This window comes from Scomber japonicus, chromosome 9 (genome assembly GCF_027409825.1).
Source record: "Scomber japonicus isolate fScoJap1 chromosome 9, fScoJap1.pri, whole genome shotgun sequence".
Classification (NCBI taxonomy): Eukaryota; Metazoa; Chordata; class Actinopteri; order Scombriformes; family Scombridae; genus Scomber; species Scomber japonicus.
Genome location: NC_070586.1, coordinates 15,841,691 through 15,867,759, shown reverse-complemented (window position 1 = coordinate 15,867,759; position 26,069 = coordinate 15,841,691). Strand labels below are relative to the sequence as shown.

Sequence of the window (26,069 nt, the reverse complement as noted above, 5' to 3'; positions counted from 1 at the left end):
CATTCTCATAAACAAGGTGGGGCCATAAATGCTAAATAAACAAGACAGAGTTTACATCCATGCTGTACTTGAGCATCAGCAGGTGAGTGTGTTATTAATTCTGCATGTATTTGGTCAAAAACCAAAGTATTGGACAAACTAAAGATGTGAACTAACCAAAGTTATGATGATTCAGAGATGTCTGTACAAAATTTCATGGATATTTCAGTCTGGACCATAGTGGTGAAATGACCAACCAACAGGCTAAGATTGTCACCCATAGAGCTACGCCACTACACAGCTCTCTCACTCACTTTAGCAATACTGCGAATATATAAAAGTTTGTAAACTCAATTTTCACCCTGAATATATGATTGTATCCTACTAAATGTTTTCTTTGTTCTTTGACCTGTGTGATTATCAAATAGTTTTTACATTTTTTTCATCCTAATGCATAAGCGAAACATGGGAGCAAGAATGACTAAAGACAAAAGATGAGAACATATGAAAATCTAATATAAACGGCAACTATAAGAAATGTTGCATTATGTAACACAGTCAACATGCAACAGTCATAGCTGAAAAACAAAGAGCATCTATATCTACTGTGCATTTAAGTGCCTCTGTACCCTGCAGTGTGCTGAACCAAGACATGCTCTGTGAATATTACCACCAGTATAAACAATATCGTGTCACTTTCCCCCCGCCATCATCAGTCTTTTTGCTATACTTTTTCTTTCTCTTGGGGATTTATGCAGTCAATGTAAACACAACACTCGGCTTTACAGGCTCTAGAGAGAGATTCGACTGAGTGAAGGCATTCACCTCATCCGCTATTCTTTAAATCTCTGTCAGGCGAGGGAGCCACCCAAAGGCTACATGATTGAACTCTGGCATTAGGGTTAAGACATGAAAATCACAAAGAAAATGGGTGCACTCCTTCACTCAGCTTCTCACTAAAATACATGCACAAACATTTTTTTCTCTCTGTACTGAACTCACATGGCAGCTGCTTCACGAAAACAAATGCATTTCCTTTTCCTGCTTACTTTAACAACTCAATCACATGTAAATGGAGTGAGGGGGATGCATTCAAGCAAATATTTTCTCCCATATACTATAAAACAGTCTTGACAATTATTGCAATTACAATGCTGGATTAAATATCTAAAAAAAAAGCTGGTATTAATAATCAATAAGTCTGATGATGAAACTAATGATAACAAATTGTGTATGAGCTCTCATGGTAGAGCAGGCTTGTGTCTTATATCATCCCTGCAGACATGCGATTGCAGGATTCAGCTGGCTCCAGGATCGGCCTGCAAACCACTTGGTCTTAGAAAGGTCACATGTCACTAGAAATACTTCCCTTTGAAAGAGACATGCATGGCAATTCCTACATACTTCCAACAAAGACACACAGACCTGCAACCACTGAAACACAAGTATAAAAGCACACACAATCACTTTTACACACACACACACACACAATCACTGCTGTCCATCTACACTGAATAGGTAAAAATAAATGGAGCGTGGCAGAAGGGGGGTGCAGCCTGGATAATGGTCTGATTAGGTGCTAATGGCTGCTCATTAGCAGACCACCCCAGGGTGCACTGACAGCCTTGTTCTGCAGAGTTGGACGACGTGATGAAATTAGTATTGAAATGATTTGTGAATTCATTGATTATTTGATAACCAGAAAACTAATCAAGGGCAATTCATATATTTGATTAATCATTAAAAGTAATTATTAAAGAAAAATCCACAAACACTGAGCTCGTTTCAGGCTCCATATCCAATCTTATAACATCCATAGTCAGCCAATTGTTGACTGATTAAGCAGTTTAAAGACATTCTTTGACATTCTCACTGTATTTGACCTTTTATAGAGAAAAATTGTTAAATAATTATTAAACCAGTTGGTGTTTTCTGGGCACTTGGGGGCAGCAGAACAAGCCTAAATCACCTTGTGGAGTTGTTACAGCAAACATTAGCAAACATTAACTTATTTACACCACCAGCCAACATGGAGTAACATTAGCATTTATTCAGAGTTGTGCTTCAGGCCGCCTGATTAAAACACATTTTAGTATTCTTTCTCCTATTAGCTCTATATTAGCTATGACCTCTTTGTGGTCCTCACCAACTCCTGAAAAAAATATCACATCACTGTTTAGCTGCTAAATGCCCCATTAAGTTACCTGTGGCTATTTTTAGTGCTGATCAGGTTGTGTACAGATGGTTTATAAGAGCTCTTGCTGGAAAACAACGCTGTAGAGGGCAAATGAATGAAAAAAAAAAGTTGAGGACTGTAAAACCAAAACAATAAGCTGAAAGATGCTAATATGCTCCGTAGAGCTGTTGGGAACTACAGAGTTAGGTACAGTAACAAATCTCTGCAGGTTTGTCATGATGACATTTCATCAACTTCAAAATATTGATTAGTGCAGCTTTAAATGTCAAACAGGAAAACAAAAGCTAGTTGCTGTGTATAGTTTTTAATCACAATTACAGGATTACTTGAATTAATTAAATAATTTCTGTTGAAAAGTAACCCTATGATTCAGGTATGATGCATGTTTTACCAATGCTCAGTGCTGGCTATGATATGGACAAAATAATGTAACAGGCAGACCAGAGAGAAATGAGGGAGATAATGAGAAGTCTGAAGAACAGGACTTACTGCACACACATAAACTTAAGTCTGGTGAACTACATGTTTATAAACATAAACAGAGTGGAATGCTAAGAGCGGTCAACCACTGAGGAGAAGACGGGCTATGTGAAAGGCTTACGTGACTGTTTCAAATAAAACAGCATTCCCACACATAACACTGTCTCTTGTGTCCACCTCGTCCTGCTATAATAAGTCCATGAAATGTTTTGGGTGTGAATGGGTGTCTGCTTCAGTGTACACCAACAGTTTTCTAGAGTCAGTGGGACGTGAGCATGTGTGTGCACGTGCAAGTTTGCCTCCAATCACTAATGTGATCCTGAGGAAAAAGGCTAGAGGTCTCAACACCACTACTGCTGTCTCTCTGTCTCGTTACTCCTCTCTATCCAATTAGACACAAATCCAATTCTAACTCGGGTTAACACCCTTCACTCTTTCCTTGTGTTCTCACCTTTCAACTAACAAAGCTCTCACTGAGGCGCTGTGTGTATGTGCGTGTGTGAGCCAGAGACAGGGAGAGATTTGGTGAAAATGAAGCACGCACCTGTGTGTGTGGGTCACTGACCTCAACTTAGGATGCAAGTCTGTCCTGAGTGACGACCTTTTCCTCATGTTTCATTCAGTATTCTGTTTAAAATGGAAATCCTTGTACTTCCATTATAGTGACCACAATCCAGGGTTCAACATTAAAAGGATAATGCTGAAGATTTTCTATATTTTTCCCTATGACAACAAATATCATGTTACAAATACTGTGTGTATCCAAGCTTGATATGTACAGTGTACTTAAGTTCTTTGAGAAATTGTAGACAATACAGTACGAAAGATATTGTATCTATTAACTTGAAATTTTAAAGTTCATACACCCGTGCATTGAAGTCCTTTTAACCCACACGTCACACCATTCCTGATGTTTACCCACCCACAGTGTCTTTTTCTTGTTAAAGTCATTAGTTGGATTTTTGAATGGTAGACCAGTCAGAAAAGTAGAACTGTGACCTACTGGCCTGACGGGGAAAGTAAAAAAACACTAAATATTAATAAAGAGTATTACTAATAATAAGTTGCATGGTCAGTTGATGCAGAATAGAGTCTTTCATTTAAAAAGGTGCACGCTACAGATAACTTCACACTTAAGCGGCTGCAAGAGATTAGCTCCATTAATATGTAGCACAAGACCAGCCATTGCTCACCAGTGTAGATTCGATGGGAGGTCTTGATTAGTACTGTTGAGACTACAATTTTGATTTAATTATTTGTCCTGTTTACCAAGAGACGTCATGCCATATTTAATTCACCTAAAATGTATTTGGGCACGTGACAAATTTATCCATCATCAGCTGCAAGCCCATTTTGTTATTAAGTCCGAAGACAGAAGTTCATAAAAATCCTGAGCTTATATTTAACCATCTGATTGCACTTCTTTAGCAACACCTGCCATACAATGCTCAGCAGAGAGTGTGAATTCTCAAGTAAGTTTTGAAGAATTCAAGCAAATTGTAATGATTCAAGCAAGCTGTGACACTGTCCCTGCCAGTATTTGAAAGAGCACTTTATTTTACTTTTATTATTATGAATAATAGTAATAACAACAATAACTAATGAATAAGAAAATAGTTGAAAGCTGAATGCAAAGTAATAGAAAAAGGGACTATCTCATCATAATAGTCATAATAATAATAATAATAATAATATTATAATAATTCCACAAGGAACAACATTTTTTTTTAAACTGCAGAATTTATTTTACATTATTATTATTTCACATGATTGAGTGTTCAGGCCATTTTCTCCATCTATTATCAGCTATGTGTCTTTGGTTATATTATCCTTTCTGAGGTATGCACTGATCAGATCGCTCCATGTCTGTTTGTGGTTTGTATGTTTATTGTGTGATTGATTTCATTGCAGCAGCTCTAAAGATTATTGCCAAGTAGTTAATCTTGTTCTTCTTCTATATGTAATGGGGTTATAGCAAGAAGACAGTACTTGACATCTAGTGAGAAATTTACTTTTAGTATTATCTGAACTTCATAACGTATTGATTGATTCATTCATTTTCCATACTGCTTATCCTCCAGAGAGTCGTGGAAGGACTAGAGCCAATCCTAGCTGTCATTGGGTGAGAGGCAGGGTACACCCTGGACAGGTCGCCAGTCCATCACAGGACTAACATAGAGCAGACAACCATTCACACTCACATTCACACCTAAAGGCACTTTAGAGTGACCACTTAACCTAGGCTGCATGTTTTTGGCCTGTGGGAGGAAGTCGGAGTACCCAAAGAGAACCCACGCAGGCACAAGGAGAACATGCAAAACAGAATGGCCCCAGCCGGCTCAGAAACCTCTTGCTGTGAGGCAGCAGTGCTAACTCTTCATTATGTATTGCCTTCCAGAATGATTTAATACTTGGCACTATTTGAGAAAGTTTGGCATTGTACATTTCCCACAGCTCCTCCAGCATTTGAAGTAACTGTATCATCACATTCTGCCTGTTGAATTGGTTTTATAAAGAAATGGATTGCTATCTTCCAGGAATACCCAACCCCAAAAAATGAAGTTGTGCTTTTATATGCGTTGATATTCATTTCCCTCCATTCATCTTCTGATATATCAATTTCTAACTCCTCCTTATTTTTTTATTACTTCCTGGCAATATAAAATATAACAATCATTCCCAATAATATAATGAATTAATCATTTATCATGACCTAGAGGTGGATAAGCAGCAGAAAAACAATGGATGAATGGATGGGTAACCAAATGAAAAATAATAACTAAAAAAAACAAATTAATTTAAGATCAAAGGTGTGGAACAATAAAATTGATAGATAGATTTCCCAGCCATGTTTTGCTAAAATCACATTAAACATTTTTTTTATAACTAACATTACTGCCTAATAGCAGACTAGAAAAAAATATTTGTGCATGAAATTGAAGTCTTTTAAATACCCGTAGATACCCTGATAAAAAAAAAGACCACTGCAATCAAATTATCTTATAAATAAAGATAATTAACAGAAAGCACAAAGAATAAATATCTTCAAAAAGATTCACCAGGGACCAAAATTCTGTTGATCTTTTAGTTCTGAATCTAAATATTGAATGTGATGCAATGAAGCTTCAAACTAAATTCTTACAATCAAACTTGCAAACGATATAAATTCAGAGTGAGGAATGCAGTCACAGTGAGTTGAGAGAAAGACAGGCTAGCATCTTAGCCATGTGCTCTATACAGTATGAGTACAGTGCAGGCACAGTGGAGCACATGTGGTTCTTTTGTAGGAGCTTTTGTACATCGGTGTGAGTACATGAGACCATTAACGCCCACGTGGAGTGTCACATTCTACTGAAAATTCACTCATTAGAGTGCAGCCGAAAGTGAGCTTTATAGTGAGTTTTAGTTCTCCTGTGCGTCCATGTGAAAAGCTGGGTCTGGTTCTGCCTTCTATTACAGTGCAGTTTTACAATGCTTGTGCAATCACAGGCAAGTCTGAGTCATGATATAAGTTCAGAGCAATGTGTAGTGATAAGCTTAGTGTGAGGCTAATGGCAGGACCTGTTGTTAGTGAGAATAAAAGACAGTGTCCAAGTATGTCTGAGAGTTAGTAATGGCTGAAGAAGAGGACATTACAAGGTACTTCACATGTTACCTTTAGAGAGGAATAAAAAATAAGATAAGAACTGCCCAAGCCAACATCCTGCTTGTCATGATCTCAGTATAAAACCCTGATATTCTAGTTTTAGTGATTCTCTCTTCTCTGCTTTTATGGTTCTTTTTCTCTTTCTGCATCAAGGCTGAGTCTTTATTGAGAGGTGTTATGAAACCCATCTACATTCTTAACTACCTCTCAGGTGAGTGTTGGGGGCAGGGAAAGGTGTGTTACCATAACAACCAAGTCACAGGAGGAGTAGTCTGACTTTTGACGTGAGCAGTCATGTCTGGTGAGGAGGAGAAGGACGATGAAGCAGAGGAGGAGGAAGAGGAGTGAGCATGAAAGGCACTGCAAGTCTGCCTGTACTGAGGAGGCCTTTCACTGTAAAGCATGACTTCTTTTGTGCTCTTTTGTTTGTCTTTCCTTTAATAGCAAGGCTTTTCTAACAAATCAATGCTGTTACACAACAGGTAGTTGGAGAGATCTCTCTCCTCCTGCTGCCAGCAGCAGCTCACTGATACATTAGCTGCTAGCTTTGCATTTTACGTTTTCCAGCAAAATTACATAACCCTAAGATTCTGTCCAAAAGTGAATGTGGAACTGGCAAAGCATGAAAACTGGGTTGACTTTTTCAAAGATAAATGTTTACGTATCTATATTTCAACTGAGGTAACTCAGGGCAATTTGGAGGTTTTTGACTAAAGTCTTTGAAAACCAGCTCTCACAGATTGGATACAGCTTGTACACTTTGATTACCAAAAAGGCAGCAGTCAACACGGGCCTAGAGAGTATGTAGTAATGATAAACTTTCAGAAACCCATCAGTGGTATCTGTCACTATGAACTCAAGTGGAAGCTACACCCCAGGGTGCATCCTTTTAAATCACCAGGAGGCCACAATCAGTGGTTTGTGTAGTCCATTGACTGTCTGATAAACAGCTTGTACTGTGCTTATCCATGAAGGCACAAAGCAACGTTCTTCAAATGTGAGATTACCTACATACAGGTAAGTGTGGACCATCTAAATTGATAAATCCTTTGTCCCAAGAGACGCCACAGCCTATAGGGCACTAATACCACACGTAGACCACAAACTGCTAAGAACCTCTATGCTATGTATGCTAAACACTGTTTTTTCCTGTGTTTTGTTTTGTATTGACAATTACAATCCCACTAAACCCTGACAGAACACTTTCTTTAAACTCTTCATCATCCAAACCTGGGTGACAGCTGCCAAAAATGTTTTTTATAATTTTGTATTTAGAAAAATGGAGTTAACAGTTATTACATGTTGGGTTCCCTTCTCTGATGCTTCTCCTGAAGCTTCTTTTTTTCCTGTTAAAGGAGCTTTTTGTTTAGTGAGTACCTGGCCAAATCAATGGTGTAAGGATGTTAAATAGATTGTTAAACTGATGGATATATGTGATTTGGAGCTATATAAATACAACTGACTTGACTTGAAACTGGGAGCATACCTTTGGTTTGTAAAGGCAAATGTCTATAGTTCAGTTCCAGCTCTTCTTTATTCCTTACTCTTTCCCCATGTGTGCTGTGTGTCAACTATCTTCAGCTGAATTAAAGCAACCCACCCAAAAACTAAACAAGCTACAAATGTTTGTATTAAAAAGGATAATTGCCCAGTATTTAATAATTTTTTAAAACTCTCAAATATCAACCCTAAAAGTCACATCGCTGTGGCTCTAATCCACACAACCAGCATGAATATTAATGTCATAAAGTAGGTAAAAGGAGCAAAACATCTCCAAAACCTTTCTGAAGCTGATAATTAATAAGAAAACACAAGGTCTCTCTCTTCGTGCACCTATCACCAACTCCAACTCCAAATGGCAAAGATCTTGTTTAGCAGGCTAATTAGAAAGAGTTTTATGAGAACTAACAGGAAGCCTTGTGTTTCATTAGTCTGTATTAAACGGTGGAAAATATGATATAAACAGTTGAGAATATAAACAGTTGTTTGTCCTAATAGATGCTACAACCTCAAGCACACAGTCCATGTTGAAATGTAATAATGAGTCTACTCTTTATTATTGATCCATTTTGGTACATACGAGTACCAATTTATCCACAAGGAGATGACTACTGTATCATGTTGCACTTGCTGGTATTGATAAGCCCCGTCTTAACACAAACACCTTCCTCCTGTCTCATTCTCTCAGGGAACCAGTCATCTCTTCTGTCAAAATGGAGATACGCAATATTGTGCAACACCCAAAGGCCTCCTGACTGTGCCAGCTCATATAATCCCAACAGAGCACACACACACAAACTCACTCTGTCTTTCTCATACGAATTCTGATTCCAAGTACTCTGAGCTAAAACTCCTCACATATCCAGCCTATCTTCTCTTCATCTTAGCTAAAATTTGACCTTTCTGCTGTCCATACACATCATTTTAAAGACAACTGACAAGAAAAAGCAGGAAACATGTCATTAAGAAAAGGACAATGATGCATATGATCCCTTGTGAGTGTATAGGTGGACACTAGACAGCCTGTCATCAGCCTTGATTATGTGGGTGTTTCACCAGGATTAAATGAGCCCTGCTACAGTACAACACAGTGTTCCCTTGAATACAATTAGGTATCTAGGGGTCCCTCTCTCTTTCACTCTCATTTTTCATTGAAGCCTGCTGTTCTCGAACAGGATATGAACATTATAGATCAAGCTTCTCCACAATTCAGCTCAGTTTGTTTTCAAGAGCTGTTCTGCTGCTGAGCCCTCCCTGGTGCCTTGTCTCTCTCTGCAAAACAAACAATAACAGGGGTCCACAAAGCACACACAAGTGCATACAGTCAAACACTTGCATGCACACAAATAGAAACACACACAAACCGCTATACTAAAGGCCATTAATTTGATGGTTTATTGGACTGGCTTCAAGATTCCACAGTGCCTGTGGATTTAGTGAAAAGACAAATGTGTGTGTGCAGTGAACAAAGGGAAAGAAAAGTGTCCACACTAATATTCACTGTTACCATCCCTTTTCATCTCCTCTCTTTAAATATTTAAAATCGTCTACTTCCCACACCATAATACAGAATGCCCCCTCCACGTCACACACAAAAACACACTTACATCTCTGATGAAGTACTCGAGGGTGGCATAGGCGATGGCGATTCCGTCATGGGTGCTTGTGCCTCGCCCCAGTTCATCCAGGATGACCAATGAGCGCTCGGTTGCACGGAAAATGATGGCTGAGGCCTCTGTCAGCTCTTCCATGAACGTACTACGTCCTTTGTAGATGTTGTCTGACGCCCCCATCCTGATAAATCAGACAAAGGAAAAGGAGAATCAGAGGTCAAGGGTATTAAAAGTGAGAGACCGCACAACATTTTTGTCTTTTGGGATGGATACTTTGTCCATTAAGGGGATCGTAGAGTTGTGATTTTTTTTGCTGTGACTTTGCCGACACAGATGGTAAATTACCCATTGAATCTTTAATAGTGTGCCATCCTTCGCAACTCGAAATGTTGCCAGTAACTGACTTCACAGTTCCACCTGATAGCACAGACAATAAATGTTTACATACTGTATGTAATCAAAGTTTAATGAATGAATGTGTACCTGGAACCATTCATCATCACTCTGCATGCTGTATTTTTCCTTGCCCATGAGTAGAAGGAAGTTGATCGTGCGGGTGCAAAGCATACTTTACATATGTGAGCACTGTGTAGAGGATGACATCGCACGACTCGCACCCACAGATGTGATTGATTTGTATAAAGCTCCTGATCTGTGAGTGATAGTTAAATGGTTGCCTGGTTCCTTGAAATGAAATACATCATCACTCCTCTTTGGTGTCATCATGTTTGCAGTTAGTTTTGCACTGATGCTCCTATTGGTCACCGTCGAAGAACACATCATAGACGTTATCAAACGAGGCAAGGGAATGCAAAACAATTGGAGATGTTGCGAAGCGTCACAGATGCTGCGTTTGTTGTCTTTCACCATGTCACTATACGGGGGGGGAAAAAGCAATTGTGGTGCCCAATGTTCATTTATGATGCTCCATGTCTGTTCTGTGAAGGCCATTATTGAATTGAAATTGTGAAGACTGAATTATGGAGTAGACTGAAAGTCTGACTCCATTACAAGATAAAACATTTCATTCATGTTTTGTTTTTTGTTTTACAGTAATTGTATTTTTTAGTTTCTTTATTACAAATAATGATATTCATACTATGTGCATAAAGGTTGAAAAAATTATTTTAGGTTTCAGAAAGTTTTCCATTTCTTTATAAGCTAAACTGTGTAAATAGTCCATTGTAGATTATTTACATTCTAAACATCTTTACAACAGATTATCTCCAAATAAAATGAACAATGCAAAGATACCTTTCCTAGAGATGCTCTGCATAAGGTCATGAATAAACAAAAACAAGGTCCAAGGCAAAGTTAAAAACAGTACCAATCAAAAGTGTCTCATTCAAGAGTGTCTAAACTTTTAACTGGTTTCTGACAGTAAATACTTTGCAAGGTGAAGACTCCTGAGCTCATGTTCATGATCTCCCTGCTTGAAGTTGGGATGCGTCCAGTCTTGAAATGATTTGATCTCAAAGAGGAAGAAAATGAGACAGCTATGTTGTTCTTCCAGAAATCACCCACAAAGATAAAGAGAATCTGCCATTTTTCTAGCAATGATTTCACTCCTACAAGCTCTTCTTCCAGGAGAACTTACAGTACCAAGAAAAGAAATGACAGTAAAATGGAAGTGGAGGGGTGAGAGGAGAGCGAGAAAGAGAATATAATAGTCTTCTTCTTCTACCAGAAGTAAAAAAGAGGAAGTCAACCAGCAGCCCCAGGGCGTGGGTGATGGTGTGGAGGGGTTACAATGTTGTTGATACATGTCACACTCTGAACTCTACACTAATTCTCAATACCAAGTTCTTTTGAAAAAGCCAGACTTCATTCTTGACAGTGAGTTTCTCTGACTTGAGTAAGTCTAGTTACAAATTCCTCTTTACATAAAATAAATGTATTTTCTGATGTCATTTCAGGAAATCAAGTTAAACATGCAGCTATTCCTGAAATATATTGTATTGACCAATTATTCAAGATTTGTTCTCATTCAGCCCAAAGCACTGCAGTCAGAAAATAGCAGATTCAATAAACTGATTTAAAAAGACAAAAAGTAAAACATTCTTTCAATCATAATTTCAATCATTCCTACACTATGCATCTATCTCCAAAAAACTACTGTAATATTCACCTAACAGAAAGCAGATTCAGACACCCAAGAGTTGTTTTATGACTTTGAAACTTTTTCATTTTTGGTCACCAATATTAAAAATACATATTATGATGGATTTTATTTGATGTGTGACCAGTTTTGGGGTTGCTGTTTTTCATCTTTGCACAGAGACGGTTTGGTAGAGCAAGAAGTCCAGACTGTATGGCCAAAAGTATCTGCACATCCAAACATGACATACGAAGTGCGTGTTGCATTCATTAATCAGCTGCTATAACAGCCTCAACTTTTAAGAGGAGAGCTTCTACAAGATTTTGGAGCCTCTCCCATTCAGCCACAAGAGCATTATTGAGGTTGGTCCCTGATGTTGAGCAGCAAGGCCTGGGTTCTTTGGTTTATCCCAAAGGTGTTGGACTGGTTGATGTCACATTTCTGTGCTGGCCAGTCAAGTTCTTTAACCAACCATTTCTCTATGGACTAGTAAACTAGTTAACTATCTAACCATGCTTAACAGTCCCAGAGTAAAACTACACATTTTGACAAGGTTGTCTACACGCTTATGGTCATATGTGGTTTATGTAATGAATGTATTGCTAAAGAAATTAATTTTAAAGTAAAATTATGGTTGATGTTCTACTGTTGTATAAGGAGGCTCAATTTAAAAAAACAATGTGTAGGATTTGGGGTGACCTATTGGCAGAAATGGAATATAATATTCATGTTTTCATTAGTGTAGAACCTGAAAATAAGAATGGTTGTGATCTTGTTACCATAGAATGAGCCCTTTTAGATCTAGCAGGTCCCCTTACATGAAGCCTGCCATGTTGCACAGCTGTGTTTCTACATTTGTCCAGAAAGAATAAACTCTGGCAAATAAACTGGCTCTAGAGTGGGACTTTTGCATTACTCACAAGTTTTGCTGCCACCGTAGGTTCTCCTAAACGCTTAGAAAAGGAGGAAGAGGGGAAGGTCTATTCAGTTGGTTGTAATCTGGGACGTCACTGCTAGATGCCACAAAATCTTACAAGCTGGTCCTTTAAGACCAGTGACGGAAATTCAAAACTCCAGCAGTGATCCACTAACTTGAACAATGGCAATCTCACTGTCAAGTCCATCGACATAGACGTTAACAGATGACAGAGACACAATGACATGTTGAATTCCTCACAAGCCTCAAAGCCAGTTTGAGTGCTCCTCTGATGCATTGCTACAGACTGACAGACAGTGCAGTGACTCATCTGACAAAAACTCAACTCCAGATGGATCACAGAAGCCACATCTCTTTGCCAGTCACTTTTTCTCACCTTTATATCTGTCTTTTCCTGTCCCGATTGACCTTCACCATAGTACCTGTCAATGAACCACGAACATGAGCCTCCAGCAAATGAGTTACCATGGTTACATCACATGCTATATGGGAGAGGGGTGTGGCAGACATGCTGCTGCATTTCGTCAGCCAATTTATAGTGTGCTTGAGTGCATGCATGCCTAAGACTCAAGGGAAATTAAGACAATTGGATCTATACTGCATGGCAGCAAGAGTGGACACAATCAGATGAAAAATAAGAGTGCTCTTCACACATTCTGCCTGTCCACTGATGAGGGGATGTACAGCGGAAACACAGCAAACACTCCACCAGCTTGGTGTCCTGCTGGTCTCAGAGAGTCCCTCCTTCCAGCCAAACAAATGGATTCTGAAAATAGACTTCATTCATCATCACCTCTCCAGAAAACATGTTAAGCCACATTTCAAGTGTTTTTTGGACACTCAGGACTCCCTCAGAGAAATAATGTTACTTTATCGTTCGATCATCACGTCAGTCAGTCTGGTTGAATAAGATGGATGCAAATATGTGCTTTCACTCACATTTTCTGGGAGAAAACCAAGACCCAGACCGAAAAGTCACACAAAAACTGCAGAGTGAAAAGTCTAATTTATAAGTGTCATACTGATACTCAAAGGCTACGTTCACACCGCAGTTAAAAGTGACCAGAATCCGAGTTCGCTCAAATGTGACCCATATCTGATTTGTTTCTGACAATGTGAACAGCACAAGTCGCATTGAATCTGACATTTCCAAATCTGATTCATGACACTTTCAAATGTGGTACTGAATCGCATACATTCCACTTATTGATAACATGGGCCCTAAATTGCCAGAAATGTCCCCAGACAACAGTTTTTAATTGTTTCATGATAGAATTAAACTTTAAATTTTTAAATGTTCCTTTTCTTGTTTGTTCGTTTGAGTTTGCATTTTGTATTAATTGTTTTGTTGTCTTCAAATGTTTCATTTGTGAAATCTGTCCCCTTATTCACTAATTGTTACAGTTGGTTTGTTATGCCTTTGTTTTGTTGTTCCACTGATGCCGTTTCTCATTAAGCTAATAGGGATTCAAATGAAAACTAAATTATGAAGTTACACACAACTCATCTTTTCATCTAGCTACAACACTACAGCAAGAAGATAAAAGTAAGTACATTAATTAATATTCATCATTTATTTCGGGTTTTCCTCCGATCTGTCCTGCCATTTTGAATCATGTATTTCTGTAATAACTCCACAATAGCTGATTTTAGACCCTCAAGTCCTGTGGAACACTATGAAGGCCCAAACAGCCATGTAAGCCGCCTACAAGATGGCATAGGTGCTCTGATACTGCAGCGCTATAAAAACTCTGAGGAACAACTGAGTCGATTTAGGATACAGCATTTTTCCACATGCTCAACATGTCTCACAGCGCTACACAACACCCACCTAGGTGATGAAGTTACAGAGAGACCCGCTGGCACCACCACACGCACCACTGTTTGTGAGGTCTTCTGAAATTTCTGGATATTACCCCCCCCCCCCCCCTCTCCACCTCCAAAAAAAGAAAAAGAAATCTTCCAACAAGAAGCTTGTGAAAGACTTTTAGTAAAACACGGCATAATCACTGCTAGGCGTCCATGGTCGATTAAATGTCCTTTTCAAAACACAGTTTTACATTCTGCTTCCTTTTGCTGTTTCCATAACAACCGTGAAGGGATGGAAGAATGTGCTCTATAACCTTCAGGACTCAATACCGACAAGAAAACACACACACAGAGCAGCTGCATAACATGCACATACACGTATGCATCAGTCAGCCGCCAGGAAATATACACACACACACACACACACACATATACAAACATACACGGCAGCCTGCTGGCTTACTCTGCTTAAGTCTGCTGTGAACGAACACACACACAGAATTATGCACAAACCACTCTATGGCATGTTTGTAAAAATGCTGTAGCGCAGTAGAGTGGGCAGGAAAATAAAACCAAGGTTCTGTGAGGCGACACGCTGCTTTAAACCAATCTCCTGATTATTCACTTTATCCTCATTGATAATCAATCATCTGGATCACTTCAGACAGGATATCCCATTAAACACCTACGCACCATCTCATTACCCCCAACCCACAAAGTCTGCTTATTCCACCCTAGTAAAACTCACAACCTCTCCCACCCTACCTCCCTTTGGCTCATAAACACACAACATCTTTCACACACACACACAAAAAACAAAGAAAATCCCTCTTACGTCTATTATGTTTGACACAGCAGCGGGAAATGACTGAGCTTTTATTATTGAGACAAACTCTCCTCGGGCTCTTACGTTCGGTGTTAAGAGAGAGGCCGAGCAGTCCAATTAGAAAGAGAAAAGAGGGTCAAGGTAACAGGGGAGGTGAAGACAGAACAGCAGATATTTACTCTGTGGGTGTCTTCGCATTTTCTCTGTGGACACTCATTAGCTCCATGCTGCATTTTTCTAATAGACAGAGGGAATATTAACCTCCAACCCCAATCAAAGACTAAATAACAGAGCGATACCCCCAATCAAATATATGCAACATGAGATAACAATCATTCCCTAATTTCAACTACTATTGACCAAAGGCTGACTCTAATTAATCCTGCATTCTAAATCCTAAGGCTTATTATTTTTTTAACCAATTTTACATTAAAAATACAGTTTTTAGGAAAGAGCAGATTTTATTCTCTTAAAAGGCTTTGATAAATAGTTTAGAGGTAACATCTGTGAGAAGTATTGCTCAGGAAATTGTTACTGCAGTTGCATTACTACTAGTAGTAGAAATAGTAGTAGAGCAAGAAGAAGGAGAATAAGAAGCACAAGAACAATAAGTAGCAGTGGGAGAACAAGTTGAAGGAGAACAAGAAACAGAAGTAAAAGGAAGAAGTAGGAGTAAAATGAGTATAGGAAATACAGGTAGGAGTAGAACAAGGCAAAGAAGAGGAAGAAGCAGAAGAAGGGCATTTTTAATCCAATACATTTTTAATTTCTCATCTTGCCAACTATTATATATCACTGACCCACTTATGCTTATGTTTGTATTTTTATATTATAATCTGTGCTTTTTTCATGTGTGAAAGTCTTCAGTTTTACCTGTTCAGACTTCCTAAATTATTTTGAAAATGGACAATCACTCTTTGATCGAACTGCTCACAACCCAGCTTCACTTTGTACCAAGTAGTCACATGTGAAAAAAGGTTTGGAAACACTGGTTTATAGGATGAAAGGGATATGATCAATATCAACACTAGGGTAATTTTTCAGTCCCTCACATCTGTCCATCCAACAAAACCACAATCATGGTCCTAATAACCTTTAGTTAAACTCTCACAGATTTGATAAGCCAAAAATCACCTCGCTACACTAACATGAAGTCTACAATCCCTGTTTGTCTCAAGGATGCAAGAGCGCACACACTCTTGGTGTGCTGACAAGCCTCTAGCTCCCACTGGGTTAATTCATAAGAACATGCTTAAACCCACAAAAAAGACAATTACACACATCTGCAAGCCATTAGGTCTAATCACATAGTGCAGTAGAGGCAGAATAAGTGAGACCATACTGTATGTTGGCCTATGTTCCACACTAATATGTAGTCAGGACTGGAAAATACATGCAGAGCTAACTGCTGCTCTCATCATAATGAGAATAATCATCAGTGGGGATAGAAATTCTCCAACAAAGCCTCACTGCCTGAGGGAGAACCATACTATACCAAACCATGACAGAACAATGGAGGCTGCCTTGTCAAAAACTCTTGTTCATCTTTTTTCACCTCTCACACACCTGCTCCTGTGTGGTGACGAACACAATGGGATTAAAAGGAGATTAATCCGAGTGTCAGGCTTAAAAATAAACTCGACCATCTTACAGACAATGCAGGGTGACACAAGATGAATGAGATGGGGAAGTATAATTTTTTTTTGTCCCCAGGTCGTCTCCACATCGGAATCACTGGCATTCTCATTTTTAATTGCTCTAATAAGAAAGAATGTGCAGAGATGGAAAGCGAGTGTGTGGTGCTCTGTCGGTGTTGTCATGGCCACTGTCCTCGTCTTCCTCTTGACGGAGACAAAGTTTGAAAAAGTCAGCTATCACTTCTTAACTGCGTTTGTCCATCTCCATCAATAAAGACAAAGAAATACTGAAATTTTGATGGTGTTGGCTTGGGCCAATTACACATACTGTGTTTGTGTTGATATATTTGCATATTAAGAGTGAATGTGTTTTCCTTTATGGGTGTCTCATCTTTAATATTTAAAGAGCTTTGTAGGTTTTAATATGCTTGCCTGGAAAATAAATGTCTGTGTCACCAAGATACTTGTTTTTTTTGCTGCAGCATTCAATCATTTTATAATTATATAATTGCTTTTATCTCATGTTTCTGTGAAATCCACACACAAGCTGGTGAATCCATCATAAAGTGTCAGCTCACCCAAATTACAAAGATTTTCTTACTTACCACAAGTAGCTCTCAATATTTTCATAGGGACAATTTCTTAAGTAGAAGTGGTTCCTATGAAAACAGCTGTGTTGTGTGGGGAAACTTTTTCTGGAAAGAAATTTTGCTGTTTAATATTTAATGCTGTGAAAGTCAGCTCCATTATGTTAGGGCAGAGGTTCATAAAGTATGTCAAAACAATTAAAACCAATTAAAAACAAAAATGATCTGTAAGGCTAAATGCCACTACAGATTCAGAATATATCTAGTAATTTTGGGTGAACTAACCCTTTAACCCAATAAAGTAAAGTCATGCTATTTGACATAAATTAATTAACTTGACTTAGGTTTTGCAGATTCTGTCTTTAGCTTTCTTGCATTACGACTCTCATTACTGATGACATTAAAATCAAACCACTTCAAACTAAATAAATTAGTCTCAGTGTGTTGAGGAGCAACAGAAGGCACAAATACAATTAAAAACAGGAGAGAATAAACACAGCAGAGATGTTCATATCAGTGTTGGTGATTTTTAGTACTGCGCATGTTTCCAAGTCATTTATCATAACCTAAAAATGTGGTGAACTTTCATTTCCATTAAGTCATCAAATGTGGTCTGTTCAGTCAAAGCTGTTAAATATGCAACAATTGTTTTCACATGTGCTTTTTTCATACCTGGTGTAAACGCCATCCAGTATGCCCAGACGGGCCTCAAGCGCCGGGACGTAGGAGCCCATCTGGGCCATAACACAGATCAGGGCCACCTGGCGAATGTAGGAGCTCTTACCTCCCATATTAGGACCAGTAATTATCATAGTTCTCCTGCCATCACCCTGTAATGGGGGCCGGGTGGGGTTGGGGGTGGGGTGGGGGGCAGTGACATAGACAGAAGGCAAACGAGGAGAGAGACAGAGAAACAGAAAAAGATATTTGCATGCTGTCCTGCACAGCTGAGGAGGTGGGTGGACTGAAAGCTTGGCTTCTCTTCCTATTGGCCCGTGCTTCTGTTCTGTGCAAGATTAACCTACACCCACTCCAGCACTGAGCGAGAGAGAGAGCGTGTGTGGTGTTGTGCATGCCTTTATGCGCATGTGTCATGTGTATATTATTTATGTGTGTGTGTGAGAGAGCATGACTGTGTTTGTGTGCACTGTTGCAATTTTGTTTCAGAACTGTCTCAATGAGTTAGTGAGAAAGCAAATGTCTGTGTGTGTTTTGGCTCAACTTTGTTTCATAGCTCTCTGAATGAGCCTGTGTATGTGTGTGAGTGTGTGTGTCTGACTTATCCTACTTTTAGGGACACATTTCACACTAAAGACCAGTTAACTGTCCAACTGGGTACAAAGGTCATGTCTCCAATTGGAAAAAAGCCATTAGAATATAAGAAAATGAATGAAAGTCTATGTAATGTCCCCAAAGATAACATAACTAGGTGTGTATAGGTGTGTGTGTGTGTGTCTGTACCTGTAGTTCTGTATGGTTGGGCACATACTGGTTGTGTTCTCCCATCAATACGTCTATGGCAGGATGTCTGCCATCCTTGATCATAATCTGACGCTGACTTTCACACACCTTTGGCCTGTAACAAAGCACACACATTGAGTGAGAACAACACACACACACACACACACACACACACACACACACACACACACACACACACACACACACACACACACACACACACACACACACACACACACACACACACACACACACACACACACAAAATTGTGTTAAATTAAACACTGTGTGAACTGCTTGCTTTTTTGCTTCCTTTCATTCCTATCTGATTAATTTATTATTTATTTTAATTAGAGACTTGTATTGGATTTTTGGATGGACAGACACTACTGATATTGACACACTTTTTTTTGTGTGAAAAATACACATGTAACAAACACTTTATGTAAGACCCCACTGTTATCTGATTTATACGACGGAGTATTAAGGCCAGGCAAAAAAAAAAAAGCCAGAAATAAAAAAATCCGGCACAAGAAAAAACAAAAAAAAACAGGCAAAAAAAAAAGGAATGAATAGGCTTTACGTTATGTATATGATACATGTATCAGTTACGAATACAGTTGCACCACTTCAGGAAAATCACCTTCACACTCCAAAGACGTACACACTCCAGCTGCTGGCATAGTCAGTCGCTCTGCTAACTTGGTTTGATCCTGCTGGACTTTTATTTCTTTTTTTTGCCTGGCTTTTCTTCTTTTTTTTTTGCTTAGCCCTAATACTCCGTCGTAGATTTAAGATTAATTTTTAATTCATACATTTTTCAGTGGAGCAAGGCCTCCCACACATTTTCACACACAAATATAAATTTCCATGACCATTAACAACCCATAGGTATGAATTTCATTACAAACAACAAAATTAGACTCAATGACTTTTCCATAACCTCAGACGATTTTACTTAATGTCATGACTTTTTCAGCCTGGAAAATAAGATTTTAAAATTTCACAACTTTAATTTATAAAGTAATGAATAAGTAATAAATATAAATAAACACATGAAACAAAAATAAACTTTTGAAAAACAAGTCTATAATAAATACTTTTGCAGCTAATAAAACCTTTCTACCTGCAATTTACTGCTTTACAATTTCTTATCTGCCAAAATGTCAAAAAGCCGATGCAATGTGTCCGTCATTACCACTAGTGGCTTACGACAAGTACTGTAGACCTTCAGGCTCTACTGAAAATACACTCAAGCAATATACAAAAATGCCTGTTTTCTTTAAAAGAGCAATCAAAACTGTAAAAGTGGCAATGGAGAAACAGAACAGGAAGACAAACAGGCAGGTAAATTAAATTAAATATCAAAATACAACAAAAAAGAGAGATGGTACTAAGAGTTGGATGGAAGGAAAACTAAAACTCTTAAATGGGTAGAAATGTACAATATAAAAGGTGTGTGAGTTTGTGTGTGTGTGTGCATGTTTGAGTGAGTGGGAGAGATGTTGGCGATCTGGCTGAGCACGCTGCTGAGCCTGGTGCACACTCCCACACACAGCCTGTCTGAGACTATAGGACACGACACAGGACACCCACACACACACACACACACACACACACACACACACACAAATATACACTTACTCACTCACTCACACACACACACAAATACAAACACACACTCTAAGCACACACGCATACACCAATATTTACGGTCATGATGAGAGGACATCACCTGCAATAGTCCCCTTGTTTAGCCACCTCAGCCAATGAAAAGAGACAGTCCATGGTTGCTAGGTGACTAATAGCCCTTTTCATGGTGTGATAGTGCTCCCCAAACTGACTACACATAGGGAGAGATAGGGAGAGAGGGAGAGAGGGAGAGGAAAAAGATATTCAAGTGTAAATTAAGGTAAGTGCGTACTGTGTTCTGAGCAGTCAGTGCACTTGACTAAAACAGACTGGCAGGCTGAGAGCCATGGAGGCATCTCTCTGAACCAGAGTCTGACATGGTCTTGGCAGTTTTTCATCACAGTTCAGCCACGTGTGTGTGTGCATGTGTCTGTCATACTCCAGAAAATTGGTCCACTCTCTCTGGCAGTCCAGCAGCAGCTGTTCCCGGAGCTGCTGCAGCTTCTTGTAGTGCTCCACCAGAAATGGAGAGTGATACCTGCCAACCACCTTAGTACTGCAGAGAAGAGATGGAGGTGAAGATAAAGACAAGAATTACTATGTGTTCAGTATCTACTTATAGCAGGTACATGATGCATTATTGAATCAATTGAATTGAAATTGAAAAAACTGGCTTCTGAACCCTTGAAATGAGGTGCTTTTTTTGGTACTAGTTTTACATATTTAACATTTTTCTGAGATTATATTAGAGAAATGTCTGAAAATTAAAGAATAATTTGTGTAGCATAAATGTTCGATTCAGCTTTCCTTTCATTTTAATCATCTTGTGACCATCAACCTCAACCTCCGGGATGGAAACTGCTGCCCTAGAATAGATTTATAATATGTATGTACTGTACATTGTGTCCTGTAAATGAAATAATAGAAATGGTGGCGAACATTGCAACATGTATTTCCTCTGATGAATCCGTAATTTCAATGGAATTCAAATTTCGTCATCGTTCATTTGCCATTCAAGTTTCTTTATCAATTTAGCATCCACTGATTTTTCTTTACACTCCTTTTTTCTCTGTGTTTAGTTTTTATTAAATATTTCTGGGGCTCTTTAGCTTCTAAATTCTCCGCTTTTCACCATGTAGTCACTACATTTTTCAGTCTGCTGATTTGTGCTGGACAGGTGTTCAGAGGGTTTATCGGAGCTGGGAAAGAGGTTGATTGAAACAGTTAAACTGAACCAAAAGATTAGTTTAATCTCTAAATGTACCAATAGTGTAGTTCAAGCACATGTATTGTTGCTATGGTGACTTGCAGTTCAATACTATTGTGCAGTGATTTGGAACAGCTGATAAGAACAACGTTTCAAGTGTCCTCAATCAATAAGCAATTTGAACAGCCACCTGCCGACCAATCAGAAGCAAGCACTTTCCATGGTATAATTATACTGATACTAAAGTCCTGCTCCACTTCAAAATGTGTTTTTGTTTTTATTATTTCACTTGAATGTTTGAACCTCACCGTGTAGAATGATGTTTGTGTGATTCACATTCTTTTCGTGAAAGTCGAAAGTCTGTCTGTGCTCACCTTAAATCTGAATTAATGCCTACACCTATGAGCATCATCTGTGACATCACAACTAGTTTGGAAACCAATCCTCCTCCAGTATGCAACTTACCCAAATATCATGTGGAAAGCTGAAGCCTCCAGCACACATATGCTGAGAGTGGACTTCACAGTGAATTAGGAGACATGTTGCATCCAGCAATTACATTTTTTAAATGAATATTTGTATATTTATAAATTTTGGATTTTATATTAAGGGAGGAGAGGATAACATTACATTAAGGATTTTAACATGGTAATTGTACATTATTTGTGGGAAAAACACATCAGACACACTTATTCCAAGAAAAGTAATTTTACAAGTTTGAATGGAATTTTTAACAATTATTTACTTGTTTCCCCATTGCTAAGTTGCTATCTGCAGTGCTTTATATACAGTGCAATGCATCATTCACTGAAAAGAAATTATTTTTGGAACTTATTCTCAGGATATAAATCAGGATACAAAATTCTCAAATCTTCTAAAACTATTTAAATTCAAATGAGAAAAATAGTCAGTTCAGAAGTCATATTTAACACCACAGAGAATGTATTAATAGGACAGGAAGGGTCACTGTCATATCACTGTCAAACATTGGAATATATATATTCTTTTTCCCACAATGCAAAAAAGTGAATATTGAGCAGCCAGACATGTCAACATTAATTTCACTGTGATTTAGATTTTAAATGTAATTTTACAGTTGTACTGAATGAATGTTCTGGTATTTGTATGTTGATGTGTGTTTTCAATTTGTCTGTATAATTGTTAGTGTGGTAGAGATAATGTGATGGTGTTGCATGTAAATGAATGTTTTTAGTATCTGGTGATTGTTTGAACACTTTGTGAACCTGACCGCAGATGGAAATTAGCCAACAGTTAAAAGCTGCATAAATAATCTCTTCTCATTTTGAGATTCATGTTTTTTGTGCATGGGTTGAAATGAAGACTAAAATATGAACAGATTTAACTTTCTGTGACTGTAGGTGTTTTTTTTAAATGTGTGTAAGTGTGCTGCAACTGTGAGCTCACCTGCTGATTTTGGTCCAGCCAGGTGGAACGGTGGAAGACTGTGAGTTCCTCACCTCAATCAGAAACTGAGGGCAGAGGAGGAAGACTTGATAAATAAGACCAGAGCAGACGGACAAAAGAATGCCTTGATTAAAACTGACACACAAACACACACAGATATCAGATCATCACTATGACTCAGTCTTCCACCCAAATCAGGCCATCAATCTCCTCCTCCCACCTGTCTTACACTTCTTGTTTCAAACACACACACACACACACACAAATGATACCTCCTGTCCAGACACAGTCGTGTAGTCAAATGAGGGGGCCTTCAGCACCAGCCTGATGTCTCTGCGGTGGTCTTGGATTTCATTGAGAACATTCTGGATTTGCTCCCTCCTTTCCCGCAGCACGGGGAAGCCGGACAGGTCTGAGAACAGCTCTGTCTTATTGCCAGACCTGCACAAACACCAATCTAACTGTGACAGCTGCTGGTAACATATCAAACCAAAGACACTCCATACCAGAGAGTATCTGAGATATAAACGTGTTAGTCATTCTACCTGTTCAACATGGAAAACCAAAAGAACAAATAAATCATCCACATGTTATTATTCACTCTGATGCTCCATTCCAATTGTTGATCATACATTATTATTGTATTTGACATTTCTGGGCCCAATTTTGTGGTATTATGAGGTTTTTTCCAGATTTTTCCAGAAACAGAAAAATAGGAGCCTGTTAGACTAAATTTACTGTTTAAGGGTTTAATGATCAAACTAAATTAAATTAACAATCGAATTGAATGAAATTAATAGTTAAAGGGTCATAGGACACATTTTTATATATTTTAATTTCAAAATATATTTAACAAATCAAAGTATTAAATGTATTTGAGAGTCTATAACTCTCAGGTCTATTTCTGTGATTTTCCAGGGGTCACAGGGATGAATTTTGTTCTCATATTAACAGGCATTAATTAATTAAACAGAAAGTCAATCTTCTCACAAACTAACTGGATTATGTGTAATAGTCCAGTAAACAATTACTGACTAACAGACCTTTAATTTACCACATCTTTGACATTTTATATTGTATTTTTCTGGTTACAGCTATTCAAATATGACAATTTGCAGCTTTTCCCTCATTTGTATCATTGTGAATAGAATTATGTTTTGGTCACCTTTAGCTGAGAAATGATGCAGGGCACTTTTCATTATTTTCTGGCATTTTATAGATTAAACAATTAGTACAGAATAATCAATAGATGAATCTATAATGAAAGTAACTGTTAGCTGAAAGCCCTGCACTCTATATCTACCAGACTTCAGTAAGTGTGCATAACAAAGCAAGTCAAATGATCAAACAGTGACATGATTGACTAGATTCTTTTGAAATTAACAATAAGGCCAGTCAGACACAATCTATTGAGAGTCAATCAAACTCCGAGCCTCGTATTAGTCATTCATAACGTCATCCTTTACAGCTATTAAAAGGACTATTTTTGTCCCAGATTTTTGTATTAAAGTGTCAATCCTAAAGGCTCTTTTCAGTTGGATTGGGTTTATTTTCTTCTTTTTTTCTGTGCAGTTTCCAGATTATCAGGGAGAATTATCACAGCTAAGTCTAACCACTCAGGTCTTCCTCTTTTACCCCCGATTATACTCACTTGGCCGCCTTTTCATTGAGCACATTGAGGAAGCTGTGGGCTGGAGCCAGGAGCCCAGGAGTGTCCAACAAAAGCCCTTGAAGTAGCGTTGACCTGATCTGTGCTTGGATGGCTGGCAGCAGGGCCTGCAGTTCAAGCCCCAGGCGAGAGAGACTGCTACTAATGAGGTAAAACTCCTGTGTGGAAGACTGCAACACATACAGAATATCTGAATAGCTTGTTCCAATATATTCTAGTTAAAATGCACAGGGAGCGGCAATTCATCAGAATCAGCTATTTTTAAAGCAGGGATTAAGAAATAAATTATTATTCTCATTATACTGTATGTGTATATACATTTGTGTGTTCTGTTAGTGGTGGTTTCTGTAAACTAGCAAGATTAGATGACTAAATCTTATCTGCGCTGAATATGACAGCTAAGCAGCAAATGCTCTGAGAAATACGGCTTGTTAGCAGCCTGCAAGTCTTCACAACATCTAGGCAGCTTTAACACAATGAACATGTGATTGTAATGTCAGCAAACAGCAGGTGCAGAATATTATAATAAGAACTTTATGTCATCATTATGATCTTTCATTAATGCCAAAAATTAAATTGTTTATCATCACTCTCAGATAAGGTGATCCAAACTCTGAATCATTAATATGAGCAAGGGCTGCCTTTAATGTATGTTGTTTTGTAGTGCTGTAGTTATATACTATAAAAATATCTATCATTATTCTTTACTGTCCATTGATTACTGTTTTGTCTAGAATTTAATACAAAGCATGCTGTGTAATATTTCAAACATGTGCTACAGCTTTAAAAATAATAATCATTCAAGATGAATTCGATATAATGATTAATCAATGCTCTGTATGGAAGGGCGTCACAAGAGAGGGGATATTGGAGGTTATATTGCCATTAGTGATGTCACAGTAGTACCAAGTCATGAAAGGTTAATGAGAGTCACACTGACAATGGTTTATGGTATTAATCACATGCTGCTGTTTTAATGTTCCCCCGTGTTTATGGCCCCCATGTTGCTCTTTTATGAATTCAAACTGACAGTGAGAAGACCAAAAGCATCCCCTCCCTTCCAGGGACACAGGCCATTACACACACTCCCATTTACCAACAAATGGGCAAAAAGTAAAAGGTCACATATTATGCAAAAGGAACAATATATATTAATCTTTCAATAATGTCTCTGGTGTGTCTAGTGACCCCCAGCTAACTTGCTCACACCATGAGGTTGTAGTGGTCCAATGTGGTAGTGTGTGTAAAGTCCAGCTGAGGCCAATACATATATTCTGATCCACACACACATTTAGTGTTACTGTTATACTTATATTAGTGACACTACTGCAGCTCCGTTGCAGTTGCAGTATTAATACGACTACTG

The 26,069-nt window shown here is 38.4% G+C and overlaps 1 protein-coding gene across 1 annotated transcript in view; it reads right to left on the bottom strand.

Moving 5' to 3' along the window:
• Positions 1–26,069, bottom strand: part of msh3 (mutS homolog 3 (E. coli)) — a 44,647-nt gene that overhangs the window by 3,001 nt on the left and 15,577 nt on the right. The window contains exons 14-21 of the mRNA XM_053325521.1: positions 24,686–24,873; positions 23,307–23,475; positions 23,035–23,099; positions 20,842–20,958; positions 20,506–20,613; positions 18,771–18,885; positions 17,982–18,139; positions 9,410–9,596 (exon numbers count right to left, since the gene is read on the bottom strand). Coding sequence (XP_053181496.1) covers positions 9,410–9,596; positions 17,982–18,139; positions 18,771–18,885; positions 20,506–20,613; positions 20,842–20,958; positions 23,035–23,099; positions 23,307–23,475; positions 24,686–24,873 — 1,107 coding nt within the window. The remainder of the gene's footprint in view (positions 1–9,409; positions 9,597–17,981; positions 18,140–18,770; positions 18,886–20,505; positions 20,614–20,841; positions 20,959–23,034; positions 23,100–23,306; positions 23,476–24,685; positions 24,874–26,069) is intronic.